This window comes from Spinacia oleracea, chromosome 6 (genome assembly GCF_020520425.1).
Source record: "Spinacia oleracea cultivar Varoflay chromosome 6, BTI_SOV_V1, whole genome shotgun sequence".
NCBI lineage: Eukaryota > Viridiplantae > Streptophyta > Magnoliopsida > Caryophyllales > Amaranthaceae > Spinacia > Spinacia oleracea.
This window is the reverse complement of record NC_079492.1, coordinates 128,753,548-128,772,464: the sequence shown is the minus strand read 5'-3', so window position 1 is coordinate 128,772,464 and position 18,917 is coordinate 128,753,548. Positions and strand designations below refer to the sequence as shown.

Here is an 18,917-nt window from a genome sequence, read left to right as displayed (position 1 = left end):
TAAGTGATGTGTATAGTTATTCTAAATAATCTTATGTAATGGTTGTAATAGTTTCAATGTAATTTTAAAAAGTGTAAGACTTCCCCATCTCTGTTTAGAGTAGGGTCGTTCAAATTGGATATTCGAGTAAAATTATCAAATGGTAAAGTCCAATCCGAAAAAAAATTAGGATATTCGAATGTAAAAATTGGATAGAATATCCGATTTTTTCGGGTATCCAAAACTTTTGAAAGGTGATTATTTAAGGTTTGATTTTTAATTTGTATATAGTTGAAAAATGAATATTTCGGATATCCGAAAAATATGAAAATTTTGAAAGCTGACCTGAATCCGACCAGGAAAAGTCATGATATCTAAATGATAAAAGGACAAAATATCTATTTTTCGGCTCCAGTAGGCTAGATCACGGGTCGGGTATTTTTGGTCGGCCCTAATTTAGAGTCCCCTTTTCTATATGAGAAAGATGATGTTGAAATGGGGTTTGAGAGGTGGGCGAAGGCTGTGAACTTGTGATGATTGTGATTTTTGACTCAACGGTGCCTAATATACTTCTTTTGTTATGAAATGTCAAGTTTGCGGTTCAGTATCCCCTTTATAGGGGTTTGCAGCATGGAGATCATTTATCCTCGTATCTTTTTGTCATGTTTACTAATGCTTTTTCAAGGGAGCTATATGGAGAACCCCATTATTCATGTTAACTGCAAAGGTTAATTGATCTAATTTTAAAATAACTCATATCTTCTATAATGATGAAAATTTACTTTGCAAGAGAAAGCCGACCATAGGGAATATAGTTGAATGCATAGAAGATAGTTGACATACTCAAAAGTTATGAAACAGCTTCCAGCCAGAAAATTAACTATGAGAAATCAAAAGTCTCTTTTAAAAAGTGCATCTATATGTCGAATCAGAAAAATTTAAGTAATTGGTTAGAAAGAAATAAGTGGAGAAACATAGTAAATATTTACGCAACATAATAATTAGTTTTCATAAGAAAGGTCTAAAGGGATAGTTTTCATAGCTCTTAAAATTAGAACACGAAAGAAAATGCAGAATTGGATAGAGAAATTATAATCTAGAGCATAAAATTGAAGAAAGTCCTCCTTAAATACTGATGTTTAATACATTATTTGAATTTATCTCACATAGTCACATAGCCATGAATGTTCATTCAACTAAAGGCCTCGTAAAATAAGTCAGCCAATAATGGAATCAAAGAGTGTTGAACTCACATGGCACATTTGCACCCATGTATACCTATTACCTAATCACTTTGCTAATCCAGCAATTAGCACCACTTCATCAACTCTTTAACCAAAACAAATTCATTTTAAATAATTATAGAGTACCAAAACTAGCACCAATTTGGTTTGTGTATGAGCTGGTTCACATGTGTGGGCATGTGAAATTATTTTGGATAATTTTTTTTTTGTTATTATATCTAATTTAATTAATTTTAATTAGTGGGAGGAATGACGGTTTGGTGGGGCCATGCTATGATTGACACTAACATGTTTATCACTTATCTCCCATTTCTTCCTGTCCTAAATTAATTCCTTTGCATAATTGCATGTTTGATTGTTTCATCTTAGCCTTAAGCTATCTTTAATCGTTCTTATAAAATGTTCCACCTTGCTCTTCTTCACTACACTTTTTTTTTTCTTAAATCTCTTATACCTAAGTACGTTTATTAGCTTCCCTAAAACAAAAAGAGTACGTTTATTAGCCTTCGCCTCCTTAAACAAATACATTTTTCGATGAGCAATTAGTGTGTAACTTGGGCTATGTATCGATAGCTACTTTAAATGATTAGGGTATCATGCATGTACCAGGTAGATTTGTAGACTTGCGTTAGAAACGTATTTTAATATATTACTCCGTAGTTCAGCTATTGCATATGAGAGTTTTATTTCTCATTTTCTCTCTTCATTATATTTATTGCCTTTTACCTATTACGACCTTTGTTTTCCGTTTTACTCTTTTTGTTCACTTGTTAGGAAAAAAAAATGCATCTAATTACAACAATATTTTTTGTTGTAAAATCCTTTCTTTAGGGTTCTCGTTCTAAAATTACTTTATCGCATACAAAAACTTATGCAGTATATGACACGGGTTATGTAAGATCAACTTCTTACCAAAGAGTTGTACATTCTAATCAAATAGTTACACCTTAGATCAATAATAGTTATGATCAATTAATAATTCTATACAATCAAATATTTATATCTTCTAAACAATTAATTGATTATATTTTCTAATCAAATAATTACACTTTTTCATCGCATATTATGTACTTACATATATTTTTTTATGTTGACATCAACGGCCTTATGTGTATGACGGTTTCATAGGAGACCTACCCATCACCTAATCTATACGTACATAGTCTTAATATTTCTCTTATTGTTGATTATTATCGTTGGTAAGTACATACGCTTTAAATAGAAGGGGAAAAGAATCAAAGATGTTACAAAGAAACCTTTAAAAGAAAGGAAAAGGCATAAAGACAATGGCAAATTGCAAAGTTTAAAATTACAAAGCAAAAGAAAACAAGGAGATTAAGCCGAAAGAAAGAAGCAAGAAGCATAAAGTTTCTGATTGAAAGAGTAAAAGTACTTGAAAGCTTGTTCACTCTTTTCATTGTGTAAGTCTTGTTTTACTAATGGTTTTCCAAAGGCTAATACACCGGCTCATGTTGTTCCTCACTTAAGCCCTTTAAACTACTCCGTATTCTACTAGCAGAGTAGCAGGGCCGAAGCCAAATCTTTTGTACAAGGGGGGTCAATTTTTTTTTACCGGAGTATTTATCTAATTCTCTAAAATTAAGTATTAAAACATAACTTATTCTCTATTTCCATTGAATAATACTTTATGAGAAATCTAAAGCACTAAAACAATAAAATGTAATGAAAATAATAAAAGAAGTTTGAGAAACGAATATAAGTTCATAATGGATTTCGTAAACAAAGAATGATAGATTTATCAAGTATTACAAATAAAAATAAAAAAAATAAAAAATAAAGAAATGCAAGTCACTAGAATTCAACATGCAACATGCATTTTGGCAGCTAGCAATTCATACCAACTCAACTAAGGGATAAGAAGTTATTCTTAAGTGCAACTTTTATTATACGGTTTTTTCATGAAATGCCCCCGAGGTTTTAAAAAACGCACCAAATACCCTCGCCTGTTTCGATTCACATAATATACCCCTATTTATCCGTACTGTTCATGACATGCACCTGTCAGCTAACGCCGTTACTCTGCCGTTAGTGGTGTTTTACTTATTTGCCCTTAATTTTGGTTTAGCGCCATTGACTTCCTTCACTTTCACAGAAAGACCAAAAAAAAAAAAAAACCGTTCACATTTTTCTCTTTCTCTCTCCTCTCCCCTGTTCTTCTTCAAGCTCTAATCCTACTCAAACCCTAGAAATTCTGGGTAGATCTTCAATATTTTTGTGAATTTTGCTGCGCACCTTAAAGGCGAGTTCGTGGGTTGTGATTTTGCTTCAATCGCGACAAAAAAGGGAGAAACTTGAGGCGATTTCCAGCTGAGTTAGTGTTGAAGAGGAAACGGGAATTTTAAAGTTGGTTAGTCTACTTCCAGGTAATAATCTCTTCTCCTCTGTTTAATTTTGCTGGTAAACTTGTTTTTTTTTCACGAAATCGATTAGGGTTAGGGTTTGTGAAATTGTCAGTTTTTTTAAAAAAATTGCGCAAATTTCTTGTTGGTTATTGGTCAATTGTGGTTGTTGGAATGAAAATTGATGTTAGTTTCATTATTTTTTCCCTTTAGGATGAGTGCTATTTGGTTGTTACTACGTTATGGGTCACATAGTTTTGATATTAGAGTGGGAGACATGGAAAAATATCGTTTGTTGAAGTTGTTTCTTGATATCTTTGAGGAATCAGTTAAGCAAGATGTTTTTTTGCCTAGTACCTTTAGCTTGTATGTTGAGGGTCCTTGTGGTAAGGTTGAATTGAATGATGATAAGACTTTAAGGCTTCTGTGGGGATGGAATTGGGGTAAAGACACTGCTGAAATTTGGGTTGAGGGAACAGATAAACCAGGATTGGTGTTTAGGAATGCTGTTGCAACAATTGAGAATCATAGAAAGGAAAAAGAGAGACAACTTAAGGAGAGACAAGAGGAACTGTTGAGGGCTCAAAGAGAGGAGGAAGAGGCAATGAGGAAACAACAGGAAAGGGAGGACATTTTGAGGGAAATACAGGAACAAATGGAGTACACTGTGGCTATGGAGGTCCCTGTTGTTGATTGTGAGGACATGAAGGTTGAGTATGTGAGAGTCATTAGCAAAGATGATCCTGATGAGGCGTTTCCAGGTTGCTCTCAACCACAACAAACACAAGAATCCCCAAAGAAACAACCCACCCCACCCAAACACACAAATCATGTTGCTTCTAAGTCAAAAGGCAAGGATAAGCCTGCTTCTAAGAAACTAACCCCCAAAAGGAGGGCATCAGCTAAACAACCCACCCCACAGAAACAACCCACCCCACCTAAACAACCCACCAAACAACCTACACCACCACCCCCACCACAGAAAGAACCCACCCAACCAAAACAACAACAACACACACCACCACCAGAACATCCCACCTCTCCACCACAACAACAACAACACACACCACCACCAGAACATCCCACCTCTCCACCACAACATCACACCCCTCCACCACCACCACAAAATCCCACTCCACCACAGAACAACCAAACTGATGAGCCTAACAATCAAGCACCACCTGATCAAGCTCAGCCAGTGAAAAAGAAGGGGGGCAGAGCTAGACCTGAGGGGTTTAGGGTTAACAAAGTCACTGCTAAGAAGGCTGGAACTTGGGTTTCCAAGGGAAAGGGAAAAGGGAGAAAGGGTACAGGAAGGTCTAAGACACCAGGGGTTTTTGCTGATGTTGGTGAGATATGTTCAGAAGAGGAGAGTGAGGATTCTGATTATGAGGAATCAGATTCTGAACAAGAGGATGTTCTGAATGATTGGATTGATTCTGAACAAGAGGATGTTTCTGTTGTTTGATCTTCTTCTTCAATAGCTTCAACTCTTCATGCATTCCCCTGCTCTGTTCTTGCATTCCCCAGCTTTGTTCTTGCATTCCCCTGTTTTCATCATCTCTGTTTTCCTTGCTCTGAACTTCATCACTTGTGTGCTCAAGAAAACCTTTGCACCATTTGAAATTATCACAAGGATCACACTTGTAGTAAAGCTTTTGCGGATTTTTTGCCGTTTCCGAGCTCCTAATTGCAAATCTTCTCCCGCAATAGCAATTTTTATTAGGAACTCTAATGTATGCTAAATTTGGGATGGAAGAAGATTCGGTTTTTGAATGAGAGCTCATGGCTAATTTGGAGAGGGGAAAGTATGCAAGTGAGGTGAACACTAGTAGCATTTATAGGCAGCAAGAACATAACGGCTATATTTTGCTTCCTAGGTTTAAAAACTAGCCGTTAAATTCAAATTCCTGCAATTTGGGTATCTAGTGCAACTTAATTTTAAAATAGGTGTATATTATGCATTAAGTTTATAAAAAGGGGTATACTGTGAATTATAAACACGACTTAACGGAGGACTAACGGAAGGTCAGTTAAGGGGTATTTGGTGCAAACTTGGAAAAAAATAGGGGTATATTATGTGAATCGAAACAGGCGAGGGTATTTGGTGCGTTTTTTAAAACCTCAGGGGCATTTCATGAAAAAACCGTTTATTATATACTACGTATTCTGTAATCTTAGGGGGGGGGGGGCATGGCCTACCTTGGCCCACACGTAGCTTCGCCCATGTCTACTAGGACATGGGTTGTGGACTTGTGGGATATCTTATTACATAAACTTTTGTGTAAGGCCGTCTAACGGTTAGACCATTTTTTTGGTATTAACTAAACTAGTGTAAAATATAACTAAAAGTAATAAAATTATAACTAATTAAATAACAAAATAGTTAAGGTATAAAGACAAATAGTTAAATTTATGAGTCGAATAGTTATTAATTTTGAACAAACTTATTATTAACTAAAACTCATAAAATCTTAACTAATTGATCTCATTGATTAACTAATCATTTTCATTGTTTAACTAATTGGTTCAGACTGTTCAGTGCTTAACTAATTGATTCGGTTGCATAACTAATTAGTTTCATTACTTAACTAATTGAATGTCAGACTTAACTAATTAGTTTCAGTGATTAACTAATTAGTTAAAGTGCATAACTAATTGGTTCCAGTGCATAAAAGTTGTCTAACCGTTAGACCGTCTTTTCTAAAAGTTTGTAATCTTCTTATTATTGAATTTGTAAGGATTTTAATGACAAACATCTACATGTATTAGAATTTCAAGGCATTATATGACATCTCCTCATGTGTCACGATGACTTGGCAAGTGACATGGCGTAGCATGCCATGTCATACACACACATCATTTATTGCGTCCTCGTAAAAAAATATGTTAATATTCATCCTTGAACTCGTGACCTCTTATATGTTAGTGCAAAGTCTTAACCATCACTCCAATAACACAACTTATGATTCTAAAACAATTAAAAAAGAGAAAATTCATACTTCTGAATGCATAAACCTTTAATATCCAAATTTATGTATTTGAATAATAATTTATGGTAACAAAAAGTTTCTTAATTTTTACTCCCTCTGTCCTGGAATACTCTCACCGTTTTGACTGGACACGCTTGCTAATTATGCACAACTTTGACCACCAATATCTTTAACTACATATTATAAAAATTTATACAATATTAATATGTTGAAAATATATACTCCGTATTAAGATGAAGCCAACAATATATTATATACTAATATTTGTTTTCATATACTAGAAATAAAATAAGGTCAAAGTGAATTATGTGAATAGTGTAAAAGTTAAAGCGATGCGAGTATTCCGGGACGGAGGGAGTATTCATTTACTAATAGAATCATTTATCTTTTCTAAAAATGTATTTAGATCAAACATAAAACCATGAAATTAACATAGAAGAATAGAAAAAAATAATGTTACGCTTTCTTTTAGCTAAACAAATGTGTTTTTTTTTCTTCAAAATTGTATTCCGATTTTGTAACTCAATATACACTTTTAACTTAAAGTTTCTTACAAGTCATACGTAAGTAGACCTGGCAAACTGACCGTGTGGATCGGATTCGGATCGGGTCTACTAGGGTCGGGTCATTTTGGGTTATTTTTCTTTCGGGTCGTTTCGGGTATGGATCGGTTCCATTCGGGTTTCGGGTTACTTCGGTTTTTTTATAATTGGGTCAGGTCTAGTTCGGGTCAGAATTTCAAGTCAATATCTGATCCGGTCAATATCGGATCTGTTCGTATAAGATCGGCTCATATCGGAGCCGGTTTTTCGGTTTATATCGGATTTTTCGGGTCAGATCGAGTTTTTTGGGTTAGATCAGATTTTCCGGGTTTCGAGTTTTGATTAAGTTATTTCTCTTTAGATTTGATGGTCACTATCATAATATTATCAAAGCATTTAACACATAGGAGTATAAATTAATAAAAATAAAATACTAATAATAATAATAATAATATGAAAAGCTAAAAATATTGTATTTAAAAGTAATGGGTAAATTAGAGTTGCTCTTCGGTTCCAATCGGTTTTGGATCTTCGGTTCCGATCGGTTCGGATTTATTTTAATTTTTACAGATGTTCGGTTCGGGTTAATTCGATTTCGGGTGAAGATCGATTCGAGTATTTCATTTTGGGTCGTTCAGGTATCGGGTCATTTCAGGTCAATTCACTTCCGGGTCGGTTTCGGTTTCGGGTCGGGTCTATTTGATTTTTGGGTTAATTTCGGGTCGTCATTTCGGATCAATTTCGGGTTACATGTCGGATCAATCGGGTCGGTTTTTCGGGTCCGGATCAGTTTTGCCAGGTCTATACATAAGGTAGGTAAGAAAATAAAAATTTACACAAATAATGCAAAATTACTCAAAAAATTAGTTCACTAGTAGTTGGTAACCAATTTTATTCTTAAACTGCATAGGTAATAACATTCACTATTGTCAAACTGCATATATAAAGAAATTTATAAGTGAATTTGAAATGACTAAAAAAACCCGAGCTATACGCAACACTCTGGGACATTGTCCGGGCCAATAGCTAGTTATTTGACAAACAACAACGAATATTTGTTTAGCATTTACAGAGTATTTCCTCCGTATTTTAAAAAGAGATACACTTGATCGGCACATGTTTTTAGGAGAGTGAGTTGAATTTATTAAAATAAGATGACAGTGGGGTAGTTGGTGAATTATTTATTATAGTAAAGAAGATGATGTGAGTAAATGTGGAGATCACAAGAAATAAAGAAATATTAATATAATTGGAAGTGGGGACCAAAAAATGTCAAAAAAGGAAACTGTATCTCCTTTTGAAAGACGGTCGTTTAAGGAAAGCGTATATCTTTTGAAAATACCGAGGGAGTAATAAATAATACGGATTTTTCATGAAGTACCCCCGAGTTTTGCCATAATTCACCAAATGCCAAGTTTCAATAATTCATAAAATATCCCTCACAAATGACTTAATACCCCAAATACCCCTCCATGGCATCCTCATCCTCAAGTCATAATCAACCAATTACGATCTAATTACCCACCTAATCCCTAATTAACCTCCCTAATCCATAATTACCCACCTAATTTCCCATTAACCCACCCATTTCTTTTTCTTTTCTCTCTCCCTTTCCTTCTTCCATTAACCCACCTTCCTTCTTCCCTAACCTTCCTTCTTCCCTGACCTTTCTAGTTCCCCCCTTCCTTCTTCCATGACCTTTTCTCCATGGACGGTGCCACTAGATGCTCGTCCTCTTCTGGGCAAATCTGATAGAATCAACCTTCAATTGATGATTAGTGTCCTCTTCGTTGCTTTCACCATCTTCATTATCATCATCTTCATCCTCCTCACCAAATTCAAATTTCTAATTGGTAAACAAATTAGGCGTGGTATTTTCGCGCAAATTAGAGCAGTGAAGGTGTTCTTGTCGAGTTCAATTTGCTTGTCGATTTTCGCCTAAATTTATTGATTTTTGATTTTCGCCCAAATTGATTGAATGTCGATTCTCGCCCAAATTGATTGAATGTCGATATTCGATTTTCCTCCTTTAATTGTGTGTGTTTTCTGGGTAATTATTTTCACTCGTTCTTGGTTGTTCGTGTTTAAGATATGGGTTATTGGTTGTTCTTCGTACACAATAATCCGTATTTTCACTCTAATTTTTGTCTTTATTTCTGGGTTTTCTCTGTCATGTTTCGAACACAAACAATCTAGGTTGGTGTTTATTTCCCATCATTTTTCGTGTTAAAATCTGGGTTGGTGTCATTTTTTCTGGGTTTTCTCTGGGTTCGTTTTTATTTCCCATCATTTTTCGTGTAACTGGGTTTTTCATCTACGTTCGGTAATTGGGTTTTCTGGTTTCATCAAATACTGTAAATGTATGCTTCATCAAATTTATGGGTTCGTGTTTGTTTAATTGGGGTTTCAAGGTGATTGGGTGTGTAACTAACTTTTTTTAATTGTAGAGGTACATTGCATCACAATTAGGAAAATGGGGGCGAGGTGGTAGCGGCGGTGATGGGGTCGAGGAGGGAGAAAATGGGGGCGAGGTGGTGGCGGAAGAAGGGAGAGGAAGAAGGGGTGTTGGCGGAAGATGGGTTAATTAGGAAAAAAATGGATTAATTAGAAAAAATGGGTTAATTAGATGTTAATTGAGTTAATTAAGGATGATGACGTCATAGAGGGATATTTGGGGTATTAAATCATTTGTAAGGGGTGTTTTATGAATTATTGAAACTTGATGGCCGTTTGATGAATTAAGGCAAAATTCAGGGGTATTAAAAATCCGTAAATAATAAGACTTTTTCTTTGTCCTAAAAAAATTTAAAAATAATATTTATACGGAGTACATACAATTTGAATTAAATTTAAAGAATTTTCATCAATATATTTTAGTTTTACAAATTTAATTCTTTAAAACTGCTATTTTTGTGCTTGAAAGTTCCTTTGTATGAGGAAATTTAATGCAAATAGTAGATTACATAAGGGTAACCATAGTAATTTAACTAATTTGAAGGTCAGTGACATCACCTTTTGGATTTCTCATGAATAAGTAGAAGTAGAAATCATGGGAGTGATTTTGTTTTTGTTTGAATGTCTGGTTATTCCCATAACATGTTAAGATTCCCCCTGTCCAACCCAATCATCCATTTCATCATCTAACAACTAACCCAACTAAGTTTTTAATTTATATATAATTAATTGCTACTAAAGTTTATTTTCCCTCGGTTAGATTTACAATATATAACCCTCCTTTAAAAAAAAATGTAATAATCTCTTCACATTTCTAATTTTATTAAGAAATAGGCATATGAAAAAAACGAAAACTAATAGAGGTACGTAAGAACACCTCATAAATGAGACCGTCTACTTATTTTACTACTTTAAAAGTAATAACTAATAAGGAGTGAGTCACTCTGATAAGTAGAGAGATATAAATTCTTATAAGAGTGATGATAAAGGTCGCAAGTTGCGACAATATTTATTGTCGCAATATTACGTGTCGGAGTTTAATTGGTATATATAGGAGCCACATAAATTATGCGTAATCAGAATATATTTACTACCAATGCAATATTTTTACTATGAAAATATGTAAATAAGATAGTCGATATAAGAAAGAAAGAAATTAGAATATTAAGATTTTACTACCTTTTTTGTAACATATATAATAGGTTATAAAGTTAAATATTTTAGTTTCCAATTTAAATGATGACACATAAGCATGTCATGTCATCATTGTGACACGGCTTAAAGGTCGTATGTTGCGACCTTTATCATTTTCGTTCTTATAAAATACCGTATGACGGTTTACTAATTGTCATATCTCATGGATGTCTTGCATTTTCTAATCAGTCGACATATTATTGGACATAGATGATCTGACAGTAAAGTAAGTGTCAAACGGTGTGATGGGAGATTAGTTATGTAATAGTTGACATATTATTAGACATAATTGAACTGACAGTTAAATAAGTGTGATACAATATTACTACTCCCTCCGTTTCTTTTTGTTCTTTTGGGTGTTTTAAAATATTCTTTATATTTCCTTTTATATTATCACATAAATGCTTTAATATTCTATCAAAATTTGTGTCCAATGATTATTTGAACCAATTAAATTCATTGGGTCATTTATTCTCTCACTTTTCCACTGGGACATTAAATTTTTCTCATTTTTCCAATATCAGAATTTTGATAAAAGTGAAAAAATCATAAATAAACGTAATTTGTCTTGTTTAAATAAAAAATAATAGAAGAATCTCAATGTATATTAATTAAATTAATAAACGTGTAAAAAACCAAACGTAAAAAACAAAAAAAAACGGAGGAAGTATTATTTATTCACTTGTGCGGAGATTGTTTTTAGCCTTAATCCTTTTGTTAATTTTAGTTTTGGATAAAGTAGACTTTAAGGACACAACACTTGAGTAATAGTGACACTTAGTTACAAGAATCTTTGTCATACTTGAAAGTTACTCTTCTCCGTTTGAGAAAACTTAGGACTATGTCCTCATCATTTTGGCCATGCATCTTCGGGATTCACACTCTTTACTTTCTTTTCCTTAACATTAAACAAGTCATTTCTCCTATCTATTCTGCTCGGAGTCGTTGCAATTCATCTCTAACATGATGATTTTAGGTAATCCGTCTGAGTTTTCTTTCCTTATAAAAAAAAGCCTTTTTTTTTTCCTTCCGGATTAAGTTATTACATCATCATAAATCTGAGTTTCACAAAGCAATTATGATCCGAAAGTACAAGTATTACAAGCATATCCCAAATAATCAAATCGTTGTCAATTGTCTCACCTTGCCGCTAGATGAGTTACCAACTTATCGTCGTTAAGAATATATATTCGGAATACTTTAACTAAAAAAGAGCCAAGGAAATAAGGATCCATGGAAGAAGAGGATGTTCTAAACCTGGGAAACTACTTCCACAAGTTATTAAACTCTGTAATTTCATCTGGCAAACTTAATTAAAAGTATTAACTACTTGTATTAATTATAAGATACCTTTTAAGAAATTCAAGAGCCTTAAAGATCAATGTTCATGCTGCATTATGCTTCAATTAACAACTGTACAATCAGGCAGACTTCCTCCAAATTATTAATTAAACACAAAACAATCAAATTAAAGTTTTAATTTATTATCTTAACTTAATTACTAATATAGTTGACCAAACATATATTAACAGTACTAGAAGCAAGTAAGAAACTTAGTTAAGAGAAACACATTCTCTCCATGTTTATTGTCGGAGATTCTTCCAATAAATCCAAATTTTTTTACATCTTCATTTCTTTTATTTGTAGATTTAACAACATTTTATTTATTAAAAATTAACACAAAATGAAGCTTATTTATTAACCAATCTTCTATCATCTATCTCCCTTCTTCTTTCTTCTCGTTCATCCACATTTTTTTCACTCAAAGCTCCCCTGACCCACAAGAGCCCACCTTCTGTTTTTCATTCCTGCAATCATGAAAAAGTAGTTACACTGAAATTAGTGTAAGTAATTAGTAGAAGTATCACTTAATTAACAATAATGCAGCTTAAACTTGAGCTGTCATTGTTGTCGTTCATCCTGTTTTACTGTTACATTGGTTGTTACACTATCAGTGTAACTGCGAATCTCAATGATGAAGCTTCTGTTCTTTTATCGATAAAATCGAGCTTAGTCGATCCATTAGGCCGGTTACATGATTGGAATGGTTCAGCTCATTGCAGTTGGACAGGAGTCTTCTGCAATGAGGTGGGATTCGTCGAAAAGCTTGATCTTTCCCACATGAATATCAGCGGCAAGGTTTCAGATGAGTTCCAGCAGCTGAATTCTCTGTCTGTTTTGAATTTATGCTGTAATGAGTTCACAACATTATTGCCAAATTCGGTTGCAAATCTCACATCACTCAAGTCTTTAGATGTGAGCCAGAATCAGTTTTCTGGGATTTTCCCCTTGGGATTTGGTAAGTTTGATGCTCTGACATATTTAAATGCTTCTGGTAACAATTTTGAGGGTGATCTTCCTAGTGATTTAAGCAATGCTACTCTTCTTGAAACTCTCGATCTTCGAGGTAGTTACTTTGTTGGATCAATTCCTGCTTCCTTGATGAACTTGAAGAAGCTGAAGTTTTTAGGTTTGTCAGGGAACAATTTGACAGGCCGAATACCGCCTCAGCTTGGGTATCTCTCTTCTTTAGAAACCATGATTCTTGGGTACAATGTGTTTGAAGGTAAAATTCCTAGAGAGTTTGGTAATCTTACCAATCTCAAGTACTTGGATTTGGCAATTGCCAATCTGGGTGGTGAAATTCCAGCTGAATTAGGTGGGTTAATTCAGCTTGATACACTTTACTTGTACAAAAACAGTTTACAAGGGAAAATCCCATCAACAATTGGTAATATGTCATCCTTAGTTTCGCTCGATTTATCTGATAATTTACTATCAGGAGAAATCCCAGCTGAGATAGGTGAATTGAAGAACTTGCAGCTGATAAACCTGATGTTCAACAAGTTATCAGGGTCGGTCCCTTCTGGGATTGGTAAGTTGCCTCAGTTGCAGATTCTTGAGCTCTGGAATAACTCTCTTTCTGGCCCTTTGCCAAGTGATCTTGGTAAAAACTGCCCCTTACAGTGGCTGGATATTTCATCCAATTCATTTTCGGGTGAAATTCCGAATGGCCTTTGTGATAAAGGTAACCTAACTAAGCTCATTCTGTTCAATAATGCTTTTGATAGTTCTATACCAACTAGCTTATCTGAATGCAACTCATTAGTCCGTGTTCGAGTCCATAATAACCGCCTTTATGGTACTATACCTTTGGGTTTAGGGAAGTTACCCAAGCTTCAGAGATTAGAACTGGCAAATAATAGTCTGACTGGTAGTATTCCTACTGATCTTGCTTCTTCACCTTCTCTCTCGTTCATAGATATCTCAGGAAACCTCCTACAGTCTACTCTTCCCTCCACTATTCTTTCCCTTCCCAATCTCCAAACTCTGATGGTCTCAAACAACAACTTAGGAGGCAGGATCCCAGATCAGTTTCAGGACTGCCCTTCACTTTCTGTTCTTGATCTTTCCTCAAATCACTTTACTGGTATGATCCCAACAAGTATAGCTTCCTGTCAGAAACTGGTAACTCTAAGCCTAAAAAACAACCAATTGGGTGGTGAAATCCCAGAATCTATCTCTATGATGCCTTCATTAGCAATTCTTGACCTCTCTAACAACACCTTAACAGGCGAAATCCCGGAACATTTTGGTAGTTCACCAGCCTTAGAGATGTTGAATGTTTCACATAACAAGCTTGTTGGTCCTATCCCACCAAATGGTATACTTAGGACTATCAACCCAGCTGATCTAGCAGGAAATAAAGGCCTTTGTGGTGGGATCCTTCCACCTTGCTCTGCAGCCTCACTCTATAAAGATGAGAAACAAAATCTCCGAACCAAACGTGTCCTAACAGGGTGGGCAATAGGGGTTTCAGCTGTTTTAGCGTTTGGGATTGCAATCCTAGGGGCCAACATCATATACAGAAAATGGTACTCGAATGGCACATGTTTCGAAAGATATGATGATGCTAGTAATGGAGCTTGGCCTTGGAGGCTAATGGCCTTCCAAAGACTCGGGTTTACTAGTAATGAGATACTTTCATGCATCAAGGAGGAAAATGTGATCGGAATGGGAGCTGCTGGGGTAGTCTACAAGGCTGAGATAACGCGGCTGAACATGGTTGTGGCAGTCAAGAAGCTCTGGAAAGCAAAGATTGACATTGAGGCAGGGAACATGGGTGATGATCTTGTAGGGGAGGTGAACCTTCTAGGGAAATTAAGACATAGGAATATTGTCAGATTGTTAGGATTTCTTCATAATGATAAAGAAGCTATGATTTTATATGAGTACATGCATAATGGAAACCTTGGTGATACTTTACATAAAAAACAGGCAGGTGGGTTGTTAGTAGATTGGGTGTCAAGATATAACATTGCAGTTGGAGTTGCTCAAGGGCTTGCCTATCTTCACCATGATTGTCACCCACCAGTCATTCATCGTGATGTTAAATCAAACAATATATTGCTGGATGCCAACCTAGATGCAAGGATTGCAGATTTTGGGTTGGCTAAGATGATGATCAAGAACAACGAAACTGTGTCTATGATTGCAGGTTCTCATGGTTACATAGCTCCTGGTAAGTCCCTATTTTCTGTTATGTTACTGATAAGATGACTGCAGAACAACTAATATGACTTCAGAACAATGTCAGAACTGCTGATAAAAATTCTGATATTTATTTTTGTGATGCAGAGTATGGATACTCACTAAAAGTAGATGAAAGGAGTGATACCTACAGCTACGGGGTAGTTCTGTTGGAGCTGATAACAGGAAGGAGGCCGATAGACAAAGAATTCGGAGAGGCAATAGATGTAGTAGAGTGGATAAGAAACAAACCAAGAAACAACAGATGTTTAGAAGAAGTGTTAGATCCAAGCTTAGCAGGAAACAACAAACATGTGCAAGAAGAGATGTTATTAGTACTTAGAATTGCGCTCCTTTGTACCGCAAAAGTACCAAAGGATCGACCCTCAATGAGAGATGTGATAACAATGCTTGGAGAAGCAAAGCCTAGGAGAAAAAGCAGCAGTAATAGTGTAACTACACCTAACATAGACAAGGATAAACCAGTTTTTACAGCTTCTCCTGTAAATGGCATCATCATATAGCCCACATGAGACCGCAATCGTGTCTCTCTAGAGTTGACTATATTATCCTGCATATTCTTAGTTGTAACTTTGTATGTAGCAATTTTTTTCTCTCACTCAAAATTTTATTTGTGTTTATGGTGTGTTTTTTTGTAATGAAGTTCATGTTCAATAGATCAAGGAAGGGGTATAGATACTATTCTTCAAAGACAACACTTCTTCTTATTGTACTTATGTAGAATAGCAGAGGAAGAATCCCTATTCCCTACTATGAGAACAAATAACTCAAGTCTCAAACTTCATATTATGTTTTACTTTTAAGAATTTGAAGATTGAGGTTCGTCACGACAACTTATTATTATTACTGAACTTAATTTAGTTTTGCAACAAAGTGGGCTTATGGCTTAAACAAAATATTTTTGGAACTTGAGTACCAATACTACCAAAAAACCATATACTTGTAGGAGTATTATATACTTCCTACATACAAGGAACTTATGGATTTTAAACAAAATATTGCTGTTTTTTTTGGGATTTTAATTTTATTAACTAATTATAATTAAGGGGATTAAGTCGATAGATAAACTAAGGTAGCAATTGACACCAATTTTTAGAAATATATGTAATAAACTTTTAACAATCTAGATAGTAGTTGGCAAACTTCAAACAACCTAGCTAGTAATTGAGACAATGATCCGATGACCCTCAGGTTCACCAACCCTCTGAGGTGGAAAAGTGGCAAACTTGGCTTTTTTATTTTTATTTTTGTTTGCTGATGTGTATAGTAGGATGTTGGTTTAATTTTTTTTTTGTCATCAATGTTAGCACCTTAGCAAATTCGGATTCTTACACAATTAACAATACTCTGTCATTTATTCTCCTCTACAATAAATTGCATCTGCAAGTCCACAATCACCACAAAAACAAGTTTATATATATATATATATATATATATATATATATATATATATATATATATATATATATATATATATATATATATATTTACACTCAAATGAGAAGACACCTTATAATGAGAAGAATGAGAAGAAATTTGGAACATTCAATACAAACTAATCCAACGGCTGTAACTGCTCGCTTCATTAATGGCTTAAGCATATGAGAATTTTTGTACGCTGTCAATCAATCAGGGAGTTCCCAAACTTCCCACGTGATTTAATAATTCTTTTCACGCAAAAAAATGAAAAACTAATTTCTTTTCCCATTTCTTTTCTTCCCCATCTCTGACAGGCTAAATCGCACTCCTATCAAAGATAAACCTAACATTCACCAACTAAAAATATAGCAAGGGAAACAGGGATCGTATCCACAGGGAAACAGTCGTTCTTTCTACTATTAAATTACTAATCTAGACTACTGGTAACAAGAGTTGGATTGGTTTGTGTATTAAACTAAAACAAGTAATCAAATCGGAAAATAACAATATTAAAGGAATCTAGGGCAGCGGTTCACCATAAATGCAGACCGGGATTGGACAACGGACAATAACAATCAATTAACAATCATAACTAGGAAAGCATGCATCTCTCGAATCTTATGAATTCCTTAGGATAGAACAACTAGCGGGCTCTCGCTACGTACTAGAAATAATTCCTATCTAATAGCCACAGACCAAGAACATCAGATTTATACCTCTCGGCGCATAATCTAAGGTTAATCAAACTCAAATCAAAATAGTCCGGCCGAACAGAATTGACGAGCAATAATAATAATAAGCTATAGAAATTATAATCAATCAATCAGTAATCAAGTCCACATATAATCCCAATCATGCATTCATGGATCCCCTAAACCCTATAAATTAAACTACTCACTCATGATAATAAATAACAACGCAATTAACATAATGGAAAACATGATTAAAGCAATGAATTAAATTAGAGCCAGAAATAATACCGAATTAAAGGACAATGGAATAATAAAGCTTGAATCTTTGATTAAAATTAAAACTAAGTGTTTGGAGAGAATAGAGAGAACTCAAATAAAACTAAGTAATTAGAAACTAGAATAATAGATGTCCTTCAAAATAATAAAGGCTAGTTTATATAGTTTGCCTAAAATAAAGCATAAAAACGGAAAAGAAGCTCGCGAAAATCTGCTGGAAGTTGGCGTCGCCCGATCGGGCGAAATTCCGCCCGATCGGGCGGTTTGCAATAGGCTCAATACAGCTCCAGATGGCCGCCCGATCCGGATCGGGCGAAGTGCGCCCGATCCGGATCGGGCGAAGTGCGCCCGATCGGGCGCGCGTTGAAGACTTCAATTCTTTCTTCCTTTCGCCCGATGGTCGCGTTTCGCCCTCAGCTCACAGGGCGATTTGCAATCTTCAATATCCTTCGCCCATATTACCGAGTCTAACTCTCGGGGCTCAACCATAAGCATCTAAGGCTCCCAAAAGTCGACGATAAAGGTCCCGAACTTCCTCGGGCTCGTGTAGTGGCCTAAATCACCATGAAACGGGTCTAAAAAGACCAATTTCTTCATAATCAAACCTGAAAATCAAGGCACACTCAATAACGTATATTAGTACTAAAAATGGCTCATAAGAGCTCATTTGACGCATAAAAGTACTAAGGGACGGGGGTAAAACACTATATAAAACACACATATCAAACTCCCCCAAGCTAGATCCTTGCTTGTCTCTAAGCAAGGAAATCATCGATGAATACAAGACCAACTTCACCCCTAACATATTTCAAAATGAAAAACATAATTCAAGGCAAAATCCAACGAGCATGCATCAATGTCAACCAATCAAATCCATTCAACCACTAATCCACCCTAACACTCGTCACGCAAAGCGAACCACAAATGCACAATGGAATTCAAGACTAGTGCTCACACACTCGTCACTCATTTATCTGGCGGATAAAATATGTACCCGTTCGCTCTCCTCCCAACATATAAGTGAACAATGCCCTCCCAAACTCACAACACTCGTGTGTCTAGAAAAACATACACTCAACCTAGTAGTCGACTCGAAATGCGTCATGTCATAACTTGCATTGATAAACAACTATTTTCACATAAGTACGACTCTATGCACAAAGGTCGGAAGGTCTTCAAAGCTTGTAATGTTAGGCTTAGGTAAGGGTGCGGT

The 18,917-nt window shown here is 35.2% G+C and overlaps 2 protein-coding genes across 2 annotated transcripts; both read left to right on the top strand.

Moving 5' to 3' along the window:
* The first annotated feature begins 1,670 nt into the window (after positions 1-1,670).
* On the top strand, positions 1,671-5,307 carry LOC130462873 (uncharacterized). The gene is made up of 2 exons (XM_056831840.1): positions 1,671-3,607; positions 3,797-5,307. The coding sequence occupies exon 2, from the start codon at positions 3,798-3,800 to the stop codon at positions 5,049-5,051; it is 1,254 nt and encodes a 417-aa protein (XP_056687818.1). The 5' UTR covers positions 1,671-3,607; position 3,797; the 3' UTR covers positions 5,052-5,307.
* Positions 5,308-11,344: 6,037 nt separating this feature from the next.
* LOC110788089 (MDIS1-interacting receptor like kinase 1) lies at positions 11,345-15,971 on the top strand. The gene is made up of 2 exons (XM_021992737.2): positions 11,345-15,288; positions 15,405-15,971. The coding sequence occupies exons 1-2, from the start codon at positions 12,648-12,650 to the stop codon at positions 15,818-15,820; spliced, it is 3,057 nt and encodes a 1,018-aa protein (XP_021848429.2). The 5' UTR covers positions 11,345-12,647; the 3' UTR covers positions 15,821-15,971.
* The last annotated feature ends 2,946 nt before the right edge of the window (positions 15,972-18,917 follow it).